Below are 20,134 nucleotides of genomic sequence, written 5' to 3' on the forward strand. Positions count from 1 at the left end.
CCTGGGACCCCAGGGCTGCACTCGGACCATTAAGGCAGCGTTTGGGACTCCCGGGGCCGCCCTCGGACTTCCACCAAGGCAGGGTCTGGGACCCCTGGAGCCACACTCGGATCCACCAAGGCAGAGTTCAGGGTTCCGGAACTGATCCCCAGATGGAACTGATCCCCAGGACCGGACCCGGACCCTGCGCGGAGGCCTGACCGGGGCGCGGAGAGGTGGCGAGCGTGGGGGAGCGCCCACCGGGTTGGGTGCCCGGCCGGGCCCTGCTCCGGCACCACCTGCCTTGGGAGGTCGCCTCGACCACCCGCGGCAGAGAAAAGCATATCCCCAGGCTGCGGCGTCCCAGACTGGCCTCCCGGCCCGGACCGCGCGCACCAATCAGGCGTCTGCGAGCACGTGACCCGGGCGGCCAATGGGCAACTGCACGAGAGCACGCTCCCGAGGCCCCGCCCGTGGCGTAGGAGCGCTTGCGGTATGTGCGCCCTGCGAGCCGCTGTCCGCCCGGGGTCCTGGCTCTTTCGCGTCGTTCGTGGCTGCGGGGCTCCGAGGGCCGCGCCGCCGCTGCCACCCTGCCCCGAGCGCGCGCTCGCCGCCTTCCGCGGGGGCCTGGGGGGCCCGGAGGGGCGAGGGGGTGGGGGGCGGGGCCCACATGCAGGTGGCCGGAGAAGTCGGACTGGAGGAAAGGAGGAGGCTGAGGAAGCGGAGGAGGAGGAGCTGCTGAGGAGGGACCCTTTGCTGCCGGCGGGAGCCCAGCGCGTGTGCTTGCTTCACCCTGACGTCACGTGGGGACCCGGGAAGCCGCAGGGGACCCGAGGTGACCGGGACTGTGGCCGTGGACTCGGTGGGGGTGGGGGTGGGGGTGGGAGTCATGAAGAGGGCCAAGTCTCGGAACTTAAAGGGCGGGGACGCCGGGGGCGGGTTTCGAGGTCTGGCGCTCTGGGCAGAGACGCCGACGGGCGGGACTTCTGATTGGCCGGACTGAAGGGGCGTGGTGTTGGGGGGCGTGACTCTGAGGGCTGGAGCCCATAGGGCAGGGCTTCAGGGAGCGGGGCTCCGAGAGCTGGAGCTCGTAGAGCGGGGACGTCGGGGGCGGGGCTCCTGAGTGGCCGGGTTGAAGGGGTGGGGCTTATGGCGGCGTGACTCCGAGGGCTGGGACCCCTAGGGCCGGGCTTATGGGGGCGGGGACTCGGAGGCTGGGCCGCCCCCACCCGACCCGCTCCCGGGAGCCGCATCCCTGCAGCGGGCCTGGAAATGCTAATTCTGGGCTGGGGCGCCTTCCCCCGTGCACACAGCGGGTCCGGGGCCCCTTCCCCTTTCGGACGCGCCCCAGGTTGTCGCTCGGCCCTGCTGCCGCGCGCAGCATCCCCATCTGTAAAGGAAGAGAATCCAACAACTAACGCCGGTTTGCACGGGGTGTGTCCCTCAGCTTTAAGCCTTTATTGACCCGCTTTCACTGTGTACCACTGAGTACTGCGCCCAAAGGTTGTGCACAGGCGTGTTCACAGGCCCTTTGTAGCAGAAACCGTGAGCCCGGCTGAGCCCCTGAGACGCCTGGGACCTGCCTCCATGGCCCTCGGCCATCAGCAACCCCACTGTACCCGCTCCGGTGGGGCTGGGGGGACAGCAGACACGCCAGGCAGGAGCCCGCCGCCTGACCTGAGTGCTGTGTTCAGAACCCAGCGGGAAGGCGGACGGAGGGGGGCGGGGACGGGGCCGTCTCACCAGGGTGGTCCTGGATGGCCTGGGGAGACGGACCCCACGGATGAACAGGGACAGTGTCCAGGGTTAGGGCTCCTGAGCGAGCACGTCCTGGGCCCTCCTGGGACCGCCGCTCCTCGGCTGTTTCGGGGCTGTCAGAGGCAAGTCACTGCAGTGGTGCAGCCATGCGAGGAGTCAGGTCATCACAGGTCTTCTGGGTTTGAGCAGAGCAGTGACCCAGTTGCGGGGGAGGGGTGGCATTCTCCGTATTCCTTTCCTCCTCTTAGACCTTTATTGAGATACAGTTCGCAGAGCGTAAGATGAACCGCTTTGAAGGGTACCACTCGGAGGCAACTAGTACGTTCACAGCCTTGTGCAGCCACCACCTGTGTCTGGTTCCACAACGTGCTCATCTCCCCGGAAGGAGACCCTGTGCCCTCAGTAGCAGGCCTCCCCCCTGCTTCTCCCGCACCCAACCCCTGGGAACCGGGAATCGGCCTTCTGGCCCCGTGGATTTGCCTGTCGTGGACATTTCACGTGAGTGATACGTGGCCTTGTGTGTCTGGCTTCTCTCACTGAGCGCCACGTTTCTGAGGCAGACGGATGTCGTAGCCTGTGTCAGTGCTTCATTCCTTTTTTTTCTTAAAAACTTTTGTTTAGGGTGCTTTTAGTTTCACAGCAAAATTGAGAGGAACGTATGCAGATTTTTCACATATACTCAGTGCCCTCACCAATGGATGGCCTCTGCCGTTTTCAGCATCCCCGCCAGACGGTGAATTTGTTATAGCTGACGAGCCTATGTTGACATAACGTCGTCACCCCAAGTCCACGGTTTACATTAATTAGGGTTCACTCCTGGTGGTGTACATTCTGTGGGTTTGGGCAAATGGATGGTGACATGTATCCACCGTTACAGCATCACACAGAGTAGTTTCACTGCCCTGAACATCCCCTGTGCTCCACCCATTCATCCCTCCCTCCCCCTCTTAAACCCCTGACAACCAGTGGGCCTTTTACTGTCTCCATTGTTGGGCCTTTTCCAGAGTGTCATAGAGCTGGAATCACACAGTCTGCAGCCTTCTCTCACTGCCTTCTTTCACTCAGTCATATGCATTTAAGGTTCCTCCATGTCTTTTCATGGCCTGACAGCTCATTTCACTTTAGCGCTGAATAATATTCTGTTGTCTGGATAGACCACAGTTTACTTATCTAGTCATGTACTAAAGGACATCTTTGTTGCTTCCGTTTTGACAATTATGAATAAAGCTGCTATAAACATCGATGTGCAGGTTTTTGTGCGGCTGTAAGTTTTCTCATCCTTTGGGCAAATAGCAAGGAGTATGAGAGCCGGATTGTGTGGTAAGCGTGTGTTTAGCTTTGTAAGAAACTGCCAGACCATCCTCCAACGTGGCCGTACCATCTTGCGTCCCTCCCAGCGATGCGTGGTGGGGGGGGTGCTGCACATGCTTGTCGGCATTTCGTGTTGTCAGGATTGTGGATTCCGGCTGTTCCGATAGGTGTGTGGTGGTGCCTCATTGCTGTTTTAGTTTGCATTTCCCTGATGACAGAGGACGTGGAGCATCTTGTCACACGCTCATTTGCCATCTGTATATCTTTTTGGTGAGGTGTCTGTTACGGTCTCTGGCCCACGTTGTAGTAGGTTGTTTCCTTATTGCTGAACTTTAAGAATTGTTTTTATATTTTGGATACCAGTGCTTATGGATGCGTGTTTTGCACGTATTTTCTCCCAGGTCTGTGGCTTAACTTCTCAGTCCGCTGATGACGTCTTTGCAGAGCAGGCGTGTTTAATTTTCCGTGTTGTCATATGCTCAGACTCCGGGATCCTTTCTCTGCCGAGTCCAGTCTACCAGCAGGCCCATGAGAGGCGCTCGTCATTTCTGCCAGAGCGCTTGTGATCTCTAGCAGGTCTTTTTGGTTCTTTCTCGGGATTTCCACCTCTGCTTGCCTTGCCCATCCGTCCTTGCATGCTGTCTACTAAATCCATCAGGGCCCTTGGCACGTTCATCATAGTTGTTGTAAATTCCTGGTCCAGTAATTCCAGCATCCCTGGCACGTCTGGTTCTCACGCTTGCTGTGTCTCTTCGGGTTGCCTTTTGGTGCGCCTGGTAATTTTTTCTCGATAGCTGGACGTGATGCACGAGGTGAAAGGAATTGCTGTAAGTGGACCTTTGTGGGGAGGGGCTGATGTGTGGGGGAGGGGAAGCCTGCTGTGGTCCTGGGATCAGGGTTCAGTGCCTTACGGTGCCTGTGCCCCTGGGCTGTCACCTGCACAAGTGCTTCTCCGTTTCCATCCCCACCGAATCCTAACCCTGGCCTTCGGGGTGGGGTTGCGGGGTGCCAGACCCCCAAGCGAGCAGCTGTGCAGCGCAGCAGGAGGGAGGCCGCTGGCCCCCGCGCAGGCTCTCACCACGGAGCTGGGGCCGTGGCACCTGGGATCGGGAGAGACAGCACCTGCAGGGATTACTGCTGGGTCAGACCTGCAGCTGAAGGACGGAGGTCAGGGGTGACCAAGCACCTGCTGACCTGAGTGACCAGCAGCTGGAGGAGGTGGGACGAGCTGGCGGGCCTATGGGGAGTCACACCCAAGAAGACTCCGCCTCCCCTTGGCCTAGAGAATGGGGGACCCCACCCCCTATGTCCCAGAGGATGGGGAGACCCCACCCCTCATGTCCCAGAAGATGGGGACCCCCGCACAGCCCAGAGAATGGGGGGACCCTGCTCTGTGGCCTCAGACCCTGCCCGGCCCCTACTCCCGAGCCTCTGGCCTGTGTCCTGGCTGTGCCCTAAGGAGGGTCAGGTGACCCCAGAGACGGCAGCACCCAGGTGTCCGGGGAGTGGGGACAGACAGCGAAGCAGGGGCGCCACAGAGGGGCCGCGGCTCTGAGACTCTGTGCGTGGGTGGCCTCCCAGGGGGCGGGGGCGTGGGGACGGGATGGGGGGCCGGCCTCCCGTGGGGCTTGGAGCACACGCTCCCCATCTCACAGAGAACACGCCTGGGGCCCCGCAGAGCTGTCCTCCAGGCCACCGCCCTTCCAGACCTGAGTCAGCCTCGTCCACCCTGTCTGGGCCCAGCCCCGGGGCATGTTTGCGTCACTGCCCACCTGCCTGCTCTCCCTCAGGGGAGAGTCTCTGCTGCCCCGTGCCCCCTTCCTCCTCGGGAAGGGCCATGAGGAGGAGAGCCTAGGGCGGGGTGGCCCCGTCAGCCCTCCATCCATGGCCTGTGCCGTCAGTGTCCTGGGCTCCTGCCCTGGGTGGGCCCTGCCTCTCCCACCACCCACGCCCCACGCGCGTACCCATCATCATCATCATCATCATCATCCTGACCGTTCACGGCCAGGGACCCTGGGTGGGCGCTGCTTTTTTGGGGCCAGGCTCGGTATGGGCAGCCACTGGGGCCAGGTTAAAACCAGGCTGGGCTCACCGAGGACAGGGAACCCACGGGGACACAGCCCACCCTGCAGGCAGTGCGGCAGGTTCTATGGGCCCTTGGGAGCCTCACAGGGGACGCTGTCCAGTGGGTCACAAGGGACCATGTGTCCCCACGGGGCAGACATCCCAGATTCCAACACGGGGGGCGGGGGGCGGCCATCCCCGCATCCTTGCTCAGCTCAGTGCCCTCCTCCCCTCCCCGGTCCTGTGTCCACCCCTCCTGACTATCTACCCAGAAGAACAGAGCTGCATTTCGAGCAAATGCTGACTGGGGCGCACTCTCGGGACCATTGTGTAGGCAGGAAGCAGGAAGCCGTCCCAGTCCGGGGCACGTGGCCCTGGGCAGGGCTGGACACAGCCCGGGGCTGACCCAGCTGGAAATGACCCTCACACTGGCCTGTCTCTCCCCAAAGTTGAGTGGCAGGTGGTGGAGGCACAAGCGCTGGTGCACACGCTGGATGGCTGGTCGGTGGTGGACACGATGGTGGTGCCCACCAGAACGCCAGACCGGAAGCTCATCTTCGGCAGAGGGACCTTGGAGCGCCTGACAGGTGAGTCCAGCACACGTGTCCCCATCACCCTCCCAGAAACAGAGCAAGCATGGCCGTCCCTCTGGGCCTCACAGGAACTTGGATGAGACGGTAAAAGCCACTACGCCCGCGTGAGAATTCAAACGAGGCCCCAGGACACAGGCGGGACCTGTGAGAGTCGGGCGCACGCCAGCCCCACGCCCCAGCCCAGCCTAGCCCACACCCCCCAGTGCCCGGCGGAGGGGGTCCTGCGTGTGACCCCTGCCTTCCATGGACCCCGACGTCCCCGCCCCAAACCCATGTCTAGCTCACAGCTCAGAGCAGGAGACATGCCAAGGGGGGCGCTCATCGCCCATCTCTGTCTAACGGGCACTCAGTCCCCGTGGGGTCACGGGACCCCCATGTGTGTGAGATCTACTCCCCTGAAGAGGGACCCGGTCCGGTCCTCCCCGACCCACACTTGACAAATACTGTGCTCAGAGACTCGGGGTGTCCGGCGAACACGGCCAAAGTGCAGGGTCCCCAGACATTATGGGCATGCAGGCCTCTTGAGAAGCCAACCTCTTTTCCTAGAGAAAATCAGAGGGTCCCCGGAAATCACCGCCGTCTTCCTGAATGTGGAGAGGATGGCTGCAGCCACCAAGGTACCTCAGAAGCTCGCTGTTTCCCGCCCACGGCGGCTGAGGGAGTGGGTCAGTGTCCCCGTGAGGACACAGGTCTCCACGGGCCTGGGGTCACCACAGGTCCCCTCCCTTGCACTCTATCTTCTAGAAAGAACTGGAAGCCGCCTGGGGTGTGCGGGTGTTCGACCGATTCACGGTGGTTCTTCATATTTTCCGCTGCAACGCCCGCACCAAGGAGGCCCGGCTGCAGGTGGCACTGGCCGAGCTCCCCCTGCTCAGGTACCTGCAGAGCCTGGGCTCGGGGCAGACGGAACCCTCCTTGGACCGCTTCTTGCTTTCCCTACCTGGAGTGTTGCCAGGGTGGTGAGGGTGGAATGTGGCCAGTGGGGACGTGGCCAAGCGGCACACCTACCAGGGCACGCGGCCCACAAGGACCGCCACCCCGCAAGGGACCCTGCGTCCCCGCCTGTGAAGGCCCACGTGGCGGGGAGGTCCCGAGCGAGCCTGTTCTTCCTGTCTAGATGCCCACTCCCCACCCAGGGCTCTGTGCCAGCTTCCCACGGGCACGTGCTCCCGTCTCCTGAGCCGACCCATTTCCACGCCAGGTCCTGCCTGAAAAACCACGTTGCCCACCTGGGCGGCCGAGGGCGGGACTCCCGCAACATCATGGGGTCAGGTACAGTGTCTGACGTCTTGTCACCGGGAGCTCAGAAGGTGGGGTTGTCGTGGCCACCTCCCCTACAAAGGGGATGACGTCCCTCAGAGGTCCTGCTGGGGCCTTGTCCGTGGTCACAGTCAAAGGAAGGTTTCAAGGTGTTTCCCTGGTGCGGCCGTAACGAAGGACCACGAACCGGTGCCTTAAAACCACAGACATTGATCCTCCGTGAGTCCTGCAGAGCAGATCAAGGAGTTACAGGGGCTGGTTCCTTCTGGAGGCTCCAGGGGAGGGTCTTTCCCGCCCCTTCCAGCTTCTGGGGGCTCCGGGCGTCCCTGGGCTCGTGGCCGCGTCCCTCCCGTCTCTTCCTCTGTCTTCACGGGGCTTTTCCTCTGTGTCTGTGTCTCTCCTCTTCTGTCTCTTAGAAGGACCTTGTCATTGGATGTAGGGCCACCCTCCTCCAGGAGGACCTCATCTCAGACCCTTCCCTGCATCACACCTGCAGAGACCCTGTTTCTTAATAAGGCCCCATTTGTAGGTCCTAGGGGTCAGGGTGTGGACACATCTTTGGGGCACCACTCAGCCCGCTGTGGGTATCATGGGGGCCCTTTTGAGGCTCTCCCCTTGGCCTCCTCCTCCTGGGTAAAGGGGAGCCCAGGTGACCTCAGAGGGCAGAAGTGCCAGGCCGCCTCGCGCTGGGCAGAGCTGTCTTAGGACAGAAGGTGTTGGGGCCAAGTGTACAGGGGAGCAGGCTGGGGTGGGGAGGCGGATCCCTGCAGCCCCAAGAGGGAGCCTGTCCACGTCCCCCGCAGGCACCCCCGTGTCTCTTGCGCCTTTCGTGTCTGCCCACTGACTCGCCATCTTGTATGTTTCTAGGAGAGTCTTTCGTGCAGGTGCAGCAGCGCCTCCTGAAAGATAAGGAAGCGAAGATTCGGAAGGCCCTGGACAGACTCCGCCGGAAGAGGCTTCTCCTGGGCCAGCAGCGGAGGCGGCGGGAGATCCCTGTGGTCTCCGTGGTGGGCTACACAAACTGCGGTGAGGAGTGGGCCCGCCTGGGCTGGGCGGGGTGCGCTAGGAGAACCCGCTTGCCGACCCGGCGAGACTGGGTGCTCGCGGAGGGCTATAGCCCCCGGTGAGGAGGACGGGACTCGGGCCCCATCCCTGGGCGTCCCGGGGGCGACGCGGCCCCCGTGTGACTGCTGTGCGCTGACGCCCCTCTCAGTGGATGTTTTCCAGACTCTGAGAAGGAGGAAGTGGGGACAGTTGTAAGTCCATTGACAGTGGGCAGGATCTTCCAGGGATCAGAGTGATTCAGGTGTCATCGAGGAAGACCTCACAGTCTGTTCTCAGCTTTGTCTGCACGAGCACATCAAGTGGACTCCCCGTGGGGGACAGAGTGCAGGGCGTCCTGTAGGGTCCCCGGTGCCCTGAGATAAGGGGAAAGCACCCAGTTCCCTGCACTGCGGGGACTCAGTCCACAGCGCTCGCTGGGCTGCCCTGAGGCCCCGCCCCGCCACGTGCTCGGGAAGCACCGCCATGCCGGGCCCGTCCCTGTATCAGGCGCTCACGGTCTGCGTCCAGAGGAGGGAGGGAATGTCCCACAGACGTGCACAGGAAGCTGTGGGGCATGCAGGCTTGAAAAGTCATGAATGTCTACAGGTAAAATCACCCATGCCGGGAAACCCCGACGGCCCCTCCTGGCCGCATCCTCAGAGGGCGGCGTGTCCTCTAACTGTCAGAGCATCCAGTGAGTGTCCGCTTGGTCCCGACTCTCACCGGCCGGGAGTTCGGGGCCCTTCACTGAGCAGCGGCGTCCAGGCTGCGCCCCGCCCTCCAGTGACTCGATGGCAGGACCCGTCACCACCTCCTGGTGGACCAGGCGTAGCCAGGGCGTGTCCCTGGGCTGGACGGTTACTGCTGGTGCCCCTGAGCCTGGGCTCAGTGGACAGTGTCCACGTTGTCAGGAAAGGCTGTGGAGGCGGGTGCTCTAGGGCCCCTCAGGTACACACAGCACTGTCTACACCCTCACTACCTATCTGCACACAGTGCACCCCCTACTCCACCATCCCCTCGTCTACACAGACATCACACCACAGCTCGGTTACTCCACGGTACCATCCCTCCGCCTGTGTGGACGCCTGCCCACCTCACATGCACGTCACCACTGTCTGTGTCTACGCCGTCTCTCCCTTGTACACCAGCACGCTTGCCCTGGCCCTGGTCCACTTTACCCTGAAGCCTAGACCGCGGCAGCTCAGTCCACGCACAGCCCGCGCAGCGTCCCACGGGTCCTGCACAGAGTTCCCAGCGCACAGACCTCCTGCCCCTGCCCACCCTCCGGCGGCATGTGGTCAGCGTGGGGCAGCCCCGAGGTCCACAGTGCTCACTGGGGGGCCAGAGGGGTCTGACACGCACGGTCCCCTTGTGCCCCACATGCAGGAAAGACCACGTTGATCAAGGCGCTGACAGGGGACGCCGCCATCCAGCCCCGGGACCAGCTGTTTGCCACGCTGGACGTCACAGCGCATGCGGGGTGGCTGCCCTCCCGGGTGACCGTCATCTACGTGGACACCATTGGCTTCCTCTCCCAGCTGCCCCACAGCCTGGTCGAGTCCTTCTCGGCGACCCTGGAGGACGTGCGCCACTCGGTGAGTGTGGAGGGCCAGGTCGCCTCAAATACCCAGAAACAGGAGGCAGGTCTCATCATCCCAACATCACGGGCCAGGGTCCCCTCATTACAACATCTAGGGAAAGGGTCCCCTCATCACACCACCAACAGACAGGGTCCACTAATCACAGCATCAAGAGACAGGGTCCCCTAATCACAACATCATGGGGCAGGGTTCCCTCATCGCAGCATCACGGAGCAGGGTCCCCTCATCACAGCATCACTGGGCAGGGTCCCCTCATCAGTACATCAAGGGACAGGGTCGCTTCATCACAGCATCACAGGGAAGCGTCCCCTCATCACAACATCATTGGGCAGGGTCCAGTCATCACAGCATCACTGGGAAGGGTTCCCTCATCACCATATCAAGGGACAGGTTCCTCTCATCACAGCATCACTGGGCAGGGTCCCCTCATCAGAGCATCACAGAAAAGCATACCCTCAGCACACCATCAAGGGACAGGCTCCCCTAATGACAGCGTCACGGGGCAGGGTCCCCTCATCACCACAGCAAGGGACAGGTTCCTCTCAGCATCACTGGGAAGGGTCCACTCATCACAGCATAATTGGGCAGGGTCCGCTCATCACCCAATCAAGGGACAGGGGCCCCTCAACACAACATCAAGGGACAGGGTGCCGTCATCATAGCAGCAACAGACAGGGTCCCCTCATCACAGCATCACGGGACAGGGTCCCCTCATCAGAGCATCAAGGGACAGGATCCCCTCGTCACCACATCACGTGACAGGGTCCCTGCATCACAGCATCAAGGGACAGGGTCCCCTTATCACAGCATCACTGGGCAGGGTCCCCTCATCACGACATCAAGGGACACGATCCCCTCATCACAGCACCACGGGGCCAGGTCCCCTCATCACAGTATCACGAGACAGGGTCTCCTCATCGCAGCATCAAGGGATAGGATCACCTCATCAAACTGTCAAGGGATAGGGTCCCCTCATCGCAGTACCATGGGACAGGTTCCCCTCATCACAGCATCACTGGGCAGGGTCCCCTCATCAGAGCATCAAGGGACAGGGTCCCATCGTCACCACATCACGTGACAGGGTCTCCGCATCACAGCATCACGGGTTAGGTCCCCTCATCACAGCATCACGGTACAGGGTCCCCTCATCACAGCATCACTGAGCAGGGTCCCCACATCACCACATCACCACATCAAGGCACAGTGTCCCCTCATCACAGCATCACGGTACAGGGTCCCCTCATCACAGCATCACTGAGAAGGGTCCCCACATCACTACATCAAGGCACAGTGTCCCCTCATTACAGCATCACGGTACAGGGTTCTCTCATCACAGAATCATGGAACAGGGTCCCCTTATTACAACATCAATAGACAGGGTCCCTCATCATGGCATCAAGGGACAGGATCCTCTCCTCACAGCATCACGGGACAGGGTCCCCTCATCACCCAATCAAGGGATAGGGGCCCCTCAACACAACATCAAGGGACAGGGTCCCGTCATCACAGCAGCAACAGTCAGGGTCCCCTCATCACAGCATCACGGGACAATGTGTCCGCATCCCAGCATGCCGGGACAGTGTCCCCTCATCACAGCATCTCTGGACAGGGTCCCCACATCAGCACATCAAGGGACAGTGTCCCCTCATCACAGCGTCACGGTACAGGGTCCCCTGATCACAGCATCACGGGACAGGGTCCCCTCATCACAGCATCACTGGGCAGGGTCCCCACATCACCACATCAAGGGACATTGTCCCCTCATCACACCATCACGCGACAGGGTCCCCTCAGCACAGTATCAAGGGTCACGGTCCCCTCATCACAGCATCACGGGTCAGGTCCCCTCATCACAGTATCACGAGACACGGTCCACTCATCACAGCGTCACGGGACAACGTCCCCGCATCACAGCATGAAGGGACAGTTTCCCTCATCCCAGAATCACTGGGCAGGATCCCCTCATCACCACACCAATGGAGAGTGTCCCCTAATCACAGCATCACGGGACAGGGTCCCCTCATCAGAGCATCACGGAAAAGCATCCCCTCATCACAGCATCAAGGGACAGAGTCCCCTCATCACAGCATCATGGGTCAGGTCCCCTCATCACAGTATCACGAGACAGGGTCCCCTCATCACAATATCACTGGGCAGGGTCCCCTCATCACCACACCAATGGAGAGTGTCCCCTAATCACAGCATCACGGGTCACGTCCCCGCATCACAGTATCACGAGACAGGGTCCCCTCATGACAACATCAAGGGATAGGGTCCCCTCATCACAGCATCACTGGGTAGGGTCCCCACATCACCACATCAAGGGACAGTGTGCCCTCATCACAGCATCACGGTACATGGTCCCCTCATCACAGGATCACTGGGCAGGGTGCCCTCATCAACACACCAAGGGACAATGTCCCCTCATCACAGCATCAGTGGACAAGGTCCGCTCATAAAAGCAACACGGGCCAGGGTCCCCACATCACAGAATCAAGGCACAGGGTCCTCTCATCGCAGTATCATGGGACAGGGTCCCCTCATCACAGCATCACTGGGCAGGGTCCCCTCATCACGACATCAAGGGACACGATCCCCTCATCACAGCATCACAGGGCCAGGTCCCCTCATCACCGTATCACGAGACTGGGTCTCCTCATCGCAGCATCAAGGGATAGGGTCACCTCATCAAAATGTCAAGGGACAGGGTCCCCTCATGACAACATCAAGGCCTAGGGTCCCCTCATCACAGCATCAAGGGACACGGTCCCCTCAACTCAACATCATGGGACAGGGTTCCCTCATCACAGCATCGCGGGACAATGTGTCCACATCACAGCATCACGGGACAGGGTCCCCTCATCACAGCATCACTGGGCAGGGTCCCCACATCACCACATCAAGGGACAGTGTCCCCTCATCACAGCATCATGGTACAGGGTTCCCTCATCACACAATCATGGAACAGGGTCCCCTCATTACAACATCAAGAGACAAGGTCCCTCATCACAGCATGAAGGCACACGATCCTCTCCTCAGAGCATCACGGGACAGGGTCCCCTCATCACCAAGTCAGTGGGCAGGGTCCCCTCATCACCACATGAAGGGACATTGTCCCCTCATCACACCATCACGCGACAGGGTCCCCTCATCACAGCATCACTGGACAGGATCCCCTCATCACCTCACCAATGGAGCGTGTCCCCTAATCACAGCATCACGGGACAGGGTCCCCTCATCAGAGCATCACAGAAAAGCATCCCCTCATCACAACATCAAGGGAAAGGGTCCCCTCATCACAACATCACTGGGAACGGTCGACTCATCACAGCATCACGGGACAGGGTCCCCTCATCAGAACATCAAGGGACAGGGTCCCATCGTCACCACATCACGTGACAGGGTCCCCTCATCACAGCATCACTGGGCAGGGTCCCCTCATCAGCAAATTAAGGGACAGGGGCCCCTCAACACAACATCAAGGGACAGTCTCCCGTCATCACAACAGCAACCGACAGGGTCCCCTCATCACAGCATCACGAGACAATGTGTCCGCATACCAGCATCACGGGACAGGGTCCCCGCATCACAGCATCAAGGGACAGGGTCCCCTGATTACAACATCAAGAGACAGGGTCCCTCATCACAGCATCAAGGGACAGGATCCACTCCTCACAGCATCACGGGACAGGGTCCCTCATCAACACATGAAGAGACATTGTCCCCTCATCACACCATCACGCGACAGGGTCCCCTCACCGCAGCATCAAGGGACACGGTCCCCTCATCACAGCGTCACGGGCCCAGGTCCCCTCATCACAGTATCACGAGACAGGGTCTCCTCATCGCAGCATCAAGGGATAGGGTCACCTCATCAGAAGGTCAAGGGACAGGGTCCCCTCATGACAATATCAAGGGATAGGGTCCCCTCATCACAGCATCACTGGGTAGGGTCCCCACATCACCACATCAAGGGACAGTGTCCCCTCATCACAGCATCACGGTACATGGTCCCCTCATCACAGCATCACTGGGGAGGGTGCCCTCATCAACACACCAAGGGACAATGTCCCCTCATCACAGCATCACTGGACAAGGTCCGCTCATAAAAGCAGCACGGGCCAGGGTCCCCTCATCGCAGTATCATGGGACAGGTTCCCCTCATCACAGCATCACTGGGCAGGGTCCCCACATCACCACATCAAGGGACAGTGTCCCCTCATCACAGCATCAGTGGACACGGTCCCCTCATCACAGCATCACGGGTCAGGTCCCCTCATCACAGTATCAAGAGACAGGGTCTCCTCATCGCAGCCTCAAGGGATAGGGTCTCCTCATCAAAATGTCAAGGGACAGGGTCCTCTCATGACAACATCAAGGGCTAGGGTCCCCTCATCACAGAATCGCAGGACAGGGTCCCCACATCACATCAAGGGACAGTGTCTCCTCATCACAGCATCACGGGACAGGGTTGCCTCATCACAGAATCATGGAACAGGGTCCCCTGATTACAACATCAAGAGAGAGGGTCCCTCATCACAGCATCAAGGGACAGGATCCTCTCCTCACAGCATCACGGGACAGGGTCCCCTCATCAGCACGTCAATGGGCAGGGTCCCCTCATCACCACATGAAGAGACATTGTCCCCTCATCACACCATCACGCGACAGGGTCCCCTCACCGCAGCATCAAGGGACACGGTCCCCTCATCACAGCGTCACGGGCCCAGGTCCCCTCATCACAGTATCACGAGACAGGGTCTCCTCATCGCAGCATCAAGGGATAGGGTCACCTCATCAGAATGTCAAGGGACAGGGTCCCCTCATGACAATATCAAGGGATAGGGTCCCCTCATCACAGCATTACTGGGTAGGGTCCCCACATCACCACATCAAGGGACAGTGTCCCCTCATCACAGCATCACGGTACATGGTCCCCTCATCACAGCATCACTGGGCAGGGTGCCCTCATCAACACACCAAGGGACAATGTCCGCTCATCACAGCATCACTGGACAAGGTCCGCTCATAAAAGCAGCACGGGCCAGGGTCCCCTCATCGCAGTACCATGGGACAGGTTCCCCTCATCACAGCATCACTGGGCAGGGTCCCCTCATCAGAGCATCAAGGGACAGGGTCCCATCGTCACCACATCACGTGACAGGGTCTCCGCATCACAGCATCACGGGTTAGGTCCCCTCATCACAGCATCACGGTACAGGGTCCCCTCATCACAGCATCACTGAGCAGGGTCCCCACATCACCACATCAAGGCACAGTGTCCCCTCATCACAGCATCACGGTACAGGGTCCCCTCATCACAGCATCACTGAGAAGGGTCCCCACATCACTACATCAAGGCACAGTGTCCCCTCATTACAGCATCACGGTACAGGGTTCTCTCATCACAGAATCATGGAACAGGGTCCCCTTATTACAACATCAATAGACAGGGTCCCTCATCATGGCATCAAGGGACAGGATCCTCTCCTCACAGCATCACGGGACAGGGTCCCCTCATCACCCAATCAAGGGATAGGGGCCCCTCAACACAACATCAAGGGACAGGGTCCCGTCATCACAGCAGCAACAGTCAGGGTCCCCTCATCACAGCATCACGGGACAATGTGTCCGCATCCCAGCATGCCGGGACAGTGTCCCCTCATCACAGCATCTCTGGACAGGGTCCCCACATCAGCACATCAAGGGACAGTGTCCCCTCATCACAGCGTCACGGTACAGGGTCCCCTGATCACAGCATCACGGGACAGGGTCCCCTCATCACAGCATCACTGGGCAGGGTCCCCACATCACCACATCAAGGGACATTGTCCCCTCATCACACCATCACGCGACAGGGTCCCCTCAGCACAGTATCAAGGGTCACGGTCCCCTCATCACAGCATCACGGGTCAGGTCCCTTCATCACAGTATCACGAGACACGGTCCACTCATCACAGCGTCACGGGACAACGTCCCCGCATCACAGCATGAAGGGACAGTTTCCCTCATCCCAGAATCACTGGGCAGGATCCCCTCATCACCACACCAATGGAGAGTGTCCCCTAATCACAGCATCACGGGACAGGGTCCCCTCATCAGAGCATCACGGAAAAGCATCCCCTCATCACAGCATCAAGGGACAGAGTCCCCTCATCACAGCATCATGGGTCAGGTCCCCTCATCACAGTATCACGAGACAGGGTCCCCTCATCACAATATCACTGGGCAGGGTCCCCTCATCACCACACCAATGGAGAGTGTCCCCTAATCACAGCATCACGGGTCACGTCCCCGCATCACAGTATCACGAGACAGGGTCCCCTCATGACAACATCAAGGGATAGGGTCCCCTCATCACAGCATCACTGGGTAGGGTCCCCACATCACCACATCAAGGGACAGTGTCCCCTCATCACAGCATCACGGTACAGGATCCCCTCATCACAGGATCACTGGGCAGGGTGCCCTCATCAACACACCAAGGGACAATGTCCCCTCATCACAGCATCAGTGGACAAGGTCCGCTCATAAAAGCAACACGGGCCAGGGTCCCCTCATCACAGAATCAAGGCACAGGGTCCTCTCATCGCAGTATCATGGGACAGGGTCCCCTCATCAGAGCATCACTGGGCAGGGTCCCCTCATCACGACATCAAGGGACACGATCCCCTCATCACAGCATCACAGGGCCAGGTCCCCTCATCACCGTATCACGAGACTGGGTCTCCTCATCGCAGCATCAAGGGATAGGGTCACCTCATCAAAATGTCAAGGGACAGGGTCCCCTCATGACAACATCAAGGCCTAGGGTCCCCTCATCACAGCATCAAGGGACACGGTCCCCTCAACTCAACATCATGGGACAGGGTTCCCTCATCACAGCATCACGGGACAATGTGTCCACATCACAGCATCACGGGACAGGGTCCCCTCATCACAGCATCACTGGGCAGGGTCCCCACATCACCACATCAAGGGACAGTGTCCCCTCATCACAGCGTCACGGTACAGGGTCCCCTGATCACAGCATCACGGGACAGGGTCCCCTCATCACAGCATCACTGGGCAGGGTCCCCACATCACCACATCAAGGGACAGTGTTCCCTCATCACAGCATCACGGGACAGGGTTCCCTCATCACAGAATCATGGAACAGGGTCCCCTCATTACAACATCAAGAGACAGGGTCCCTCATCACAGCATCAAGGGACAGGATCCTCTCCTCACAGCATCACGGGACAGGGTCCCCTCATCACCACGCCAATGGGCAGGGGCCCCTCATCACCACAGCAAGGGACAGGTTCCTCTCAGCATCACTGGAAAGGGTCCACTCATCACAGCATCACTGGGCAGGGTCCCCTCATCACCCAATCAAGGGACAGGGGCCCCTCAACACAATATCAAGGGACAGTGTGCCGTCATCACAGCAGCAACGGACAGGGTCCCCTCATCACAGCGTCACGGGACAGGGTCCCCTCATCAGAGCATCAAGGGACAGGGTCCCCTCGTCACCACATCACGTGACAGGGTCCCTGCATCACAGCATCAAGGGACAGGGTCCCCTTATCACAGCATCACTGGGCAGGGTCCCCTCATCACGACAGCAAGGGACACGATCCCCTCATCACAGCACCACGGGGCCAGGTCCCCTCATCACAGTATCACGAGACAGGGTCTCCTCATCGCAGCATCAAGGGATAGGATCACCTCATCAAACTGTCAAGGGACAGGGTCCCCTCATGACAACATCAAGGCCTAGGGTCCCCTCATCACAGCAGCACTGGACAGGGTCCCCACATCACCCCATCAAGGGGCAGTGTCCCCTCATCACAGCATCACGGTACAGGGTCCACTCATTACAGCATCACTCGGCAGGGTCCCCACATCACCGCATCAAGGGAGAGTGTCCCCTCATCACAGCATCACGGGACAGGTTTCCCTCATCACAGAATCATGGAACAGGGTCCCCTCATTACAACATCAAGAGACAGGGTCCCTCATCACAGCATCAAGGAACAGGATCCTCTCCTCACAGCATCACGGGACAGGGTCCCCTCATCAGCACGTCAATGGGCAGGGTCCCCTCATCACCACATGAAGAGACATTGTCCCCTCATCACACCATCACGCGACAGGGTCCCCTCGACGCAGCATCAAGGGACACGGTCCCCTCATCACAGCGTCACGGGCCCAGGTCCCCTCATCACAGTATCACGAGACAGGGTCTCCTCATCGCAGCATCAAGGGATAGGGTCACCTCATCAGAACGTCAAGGGACAGGGTCCCCTCATGACAATATCAAGGGATAGGGTCCCCTCATCACAGCATCACTGGGTAGGGTCCCCACATCACCACATCAAGGGACAGTGTCCCCTCATCACAGCATCACGGTACATGGTCCCCTCATGACAGCATCACTGGGCAGGGTGCCCTCATCAACACACCAAGGAACAATGTCCCCTCATCACAGCATCACTGGACAAGGTCCGCTCATAAAAGCAGCACGGGCCAGGGTCCCCTCATCGCAGTATCATGGGACAGGTTCCCCTCATCACAGCATCACTGGGCAGGGTCCCCTCATCAGAGCATCAAGGGACAGGGTCCCATCGTCACCACATCACGTGACAGGGTCCCCGCATCACAGCATCACGGGTTAGGTCCCCTCATCACAGCATCACAGTACAGGGTCCCCTCATCACAGCATCACTGAGCAGGGTCCCCACATCACCACATCAAGGCACAGTGTCCCCTCATCACAGCATCACGGTACAGGGTCCACTCATTACAGCATCACTGGGCAGGGTCCCCACATCACCGCATCAAGGGACAGTGTCCCCTCATCACAGCATCACGGGACAGGTTTCCCTCATCACAGAATCATGGAACAGGGTCCCCTCATTACAACATCAAGAGACAGGGTCCCTCATCACAGCATCAAGGAACAGGATCCTCTCCTCACAGCATCATGGGACAGGGTCCCCTCATCAGCACGTCAATGGGCAGGGTCCCCTCATCACCACATGAAGAGACATTGTCCCCTCATCACACCATCACGCGACAGGGTCCCCTCACCGCAGCATCAAGGGACACGGTCCCCTCATCACAGCGTCACGGGCCCAGGTCCCCTCATCACAGTATCACGAGACAGGGTCTCCTCATCGCAGCATCAAGGGATAGGGTCACCTCATCAGAATGTCAAGGGACAGGGTCCCCTCATGACAATATCAAGGGATAGGGTCCCCTCATCACAGCATCACTGGGTAGGGTCCCCACATCACCACATCAAGGGACAGTGTCCCCTCATCACAGCATCACGGTACGTGGTCCCCTCATCACAGCATCACTGGGCAGGGTGCCCTCATCAACACACCAAGGGACAATGTCCCCTCATCACAGCATCACTGGACAAGGTCCGCTCATAAAAGCAGCACGGGCCAGGGTCCCCTCATCGCAGTATCATGGGACAGGTTCCCCTCATCACAGCATCACTGGGCAGGGTCCCCTCATCACGACATCAAGGGACACGATCCCCTCATCACAGCATCACGGGGCCAGGTCCCCTCATCACCGTATCACGAGACAGGGTCTCCTCATCGCAGCATCAAGGGATAGGGTCACCTCATGAAAATGTCAAGGGACAGGGTCCCCTCATGACAACATCAAGGCCTAGGGTCCCCTCATCACAGCATCAAGGGACACGATCCCCTCAACATCATGGGACAGGGTTCCCTCATCACAGCATCACGGTACAATGTGTCCACATCACAGCATCGCAGGACAGGGTCCCCTCATCACAGCATCAGTGGGCAGGGTCCCCACATCACCACATCAAGGGACAGTGTCCCCTCATCACAGCATCACGGGACAGGGTTCCCTCATCACAGAATCATGAAACAGGGTCCCCTCATTACAACATCAAGAGACAGGGTCCCTCATCACAGCATGAAGGCACACGATCCTCTCCTCAGAGCATCACGGGACAGGGTCCCCTCATCACCACGTCAGTGGGCAGGGTCCCCTCATCACCACATGAAGGGACATTGTCCCCTCATCACACCATCACGCGACAGGGTCCCCTCACCACAGCGTCAAGGGACAGTGTCCCCTCATCACAGCATCACAGGTCAGGTCCCCTCATCACAGTATCACGAGACAGGGTCTCCTCATCGCAGCATCAAGGGATAGGGTCAACTCATCAAAATGTCAAGGGACAGGGTCCCCTGATGACAACATCAACGGATAGGGTTCCCTCATCACAGCATCACTGGGTAGGATCCCCACATCACCACATCAAGGGACAGTGTCCCCTTATCACAGCATCATGGTACATGGTCCCCTCATCACAGCATCACGGTACGTGGTCCCCTCATGACAGCATCACTGGGCAGGGTGCCCTCATCACAGCATCAGTGGCCAGGGTCCCCACATCACCACATCAAGGGTCAGTGTCCCCTCATCACAGCATCATGGTACAGGGTTCCCTCATCACAGAATCATGGAGCAGGGTCCCCTCATGACAAC

The 20,134-nt window shown here is 59.5% G+C and overlaps 1 protein-coding gene across 1 annotated transcript in view; it reads left to right on the forward strand.

The window, feature by feature from the left end:
• The window catches only part of LOC308609741 (putative GTP-binding protein 6), a 192,884-nt gene that overhangs the window by 3,702 nt on the left and 169,048 nt on the right, over nucleotides 1–20,134 (forward strand). Inside the window, exons 7-13 of the mRNA XM_081223451.1 lie at nucleotides 170–814; nucleotides 5,562–5,699; nucleotides 6,252–6,322; nucleotides 6,450–6,580; nucleotides 6,907–6,977; nucleotides 7,833–7,991; nucleotides 9,396–9,604. Coding sequence (XP_081079577.1) covers nucleotides 170–814; nucleotides 5,562–5,699; nucleotides 6,252–6,322; nucleotides 6,450–6,580; nucleotides 6,907–6,977; nucleotides 7,833–7,991; nucleotides 9,396–9,604 — 1,424 coding nt within the window. The remainder of the gene's footprint in view (nucleotides 1–169; nucleotides 815–5,561; nucleotides 5,700–6,251; nucleotides 6,323–6,449; nucleotides 6,581–6,906; nucleotides 6,978–7,832; nucleotides 7,992–9,395; nucleotides 9,605–20,134) is intronic.

The sequence above is a fragment of the Mesoplodon bidens genome, assembly GCF_964165515.1.
Source record: "Mesoplodon bidens genome assembly, chromosome: Y".
NCBI lineage: Eukaryota > Metazoa > Chordata > Mammalia > Artiodactyla > Ziphiidae > Mesoplodon > Mesoplodon bidens.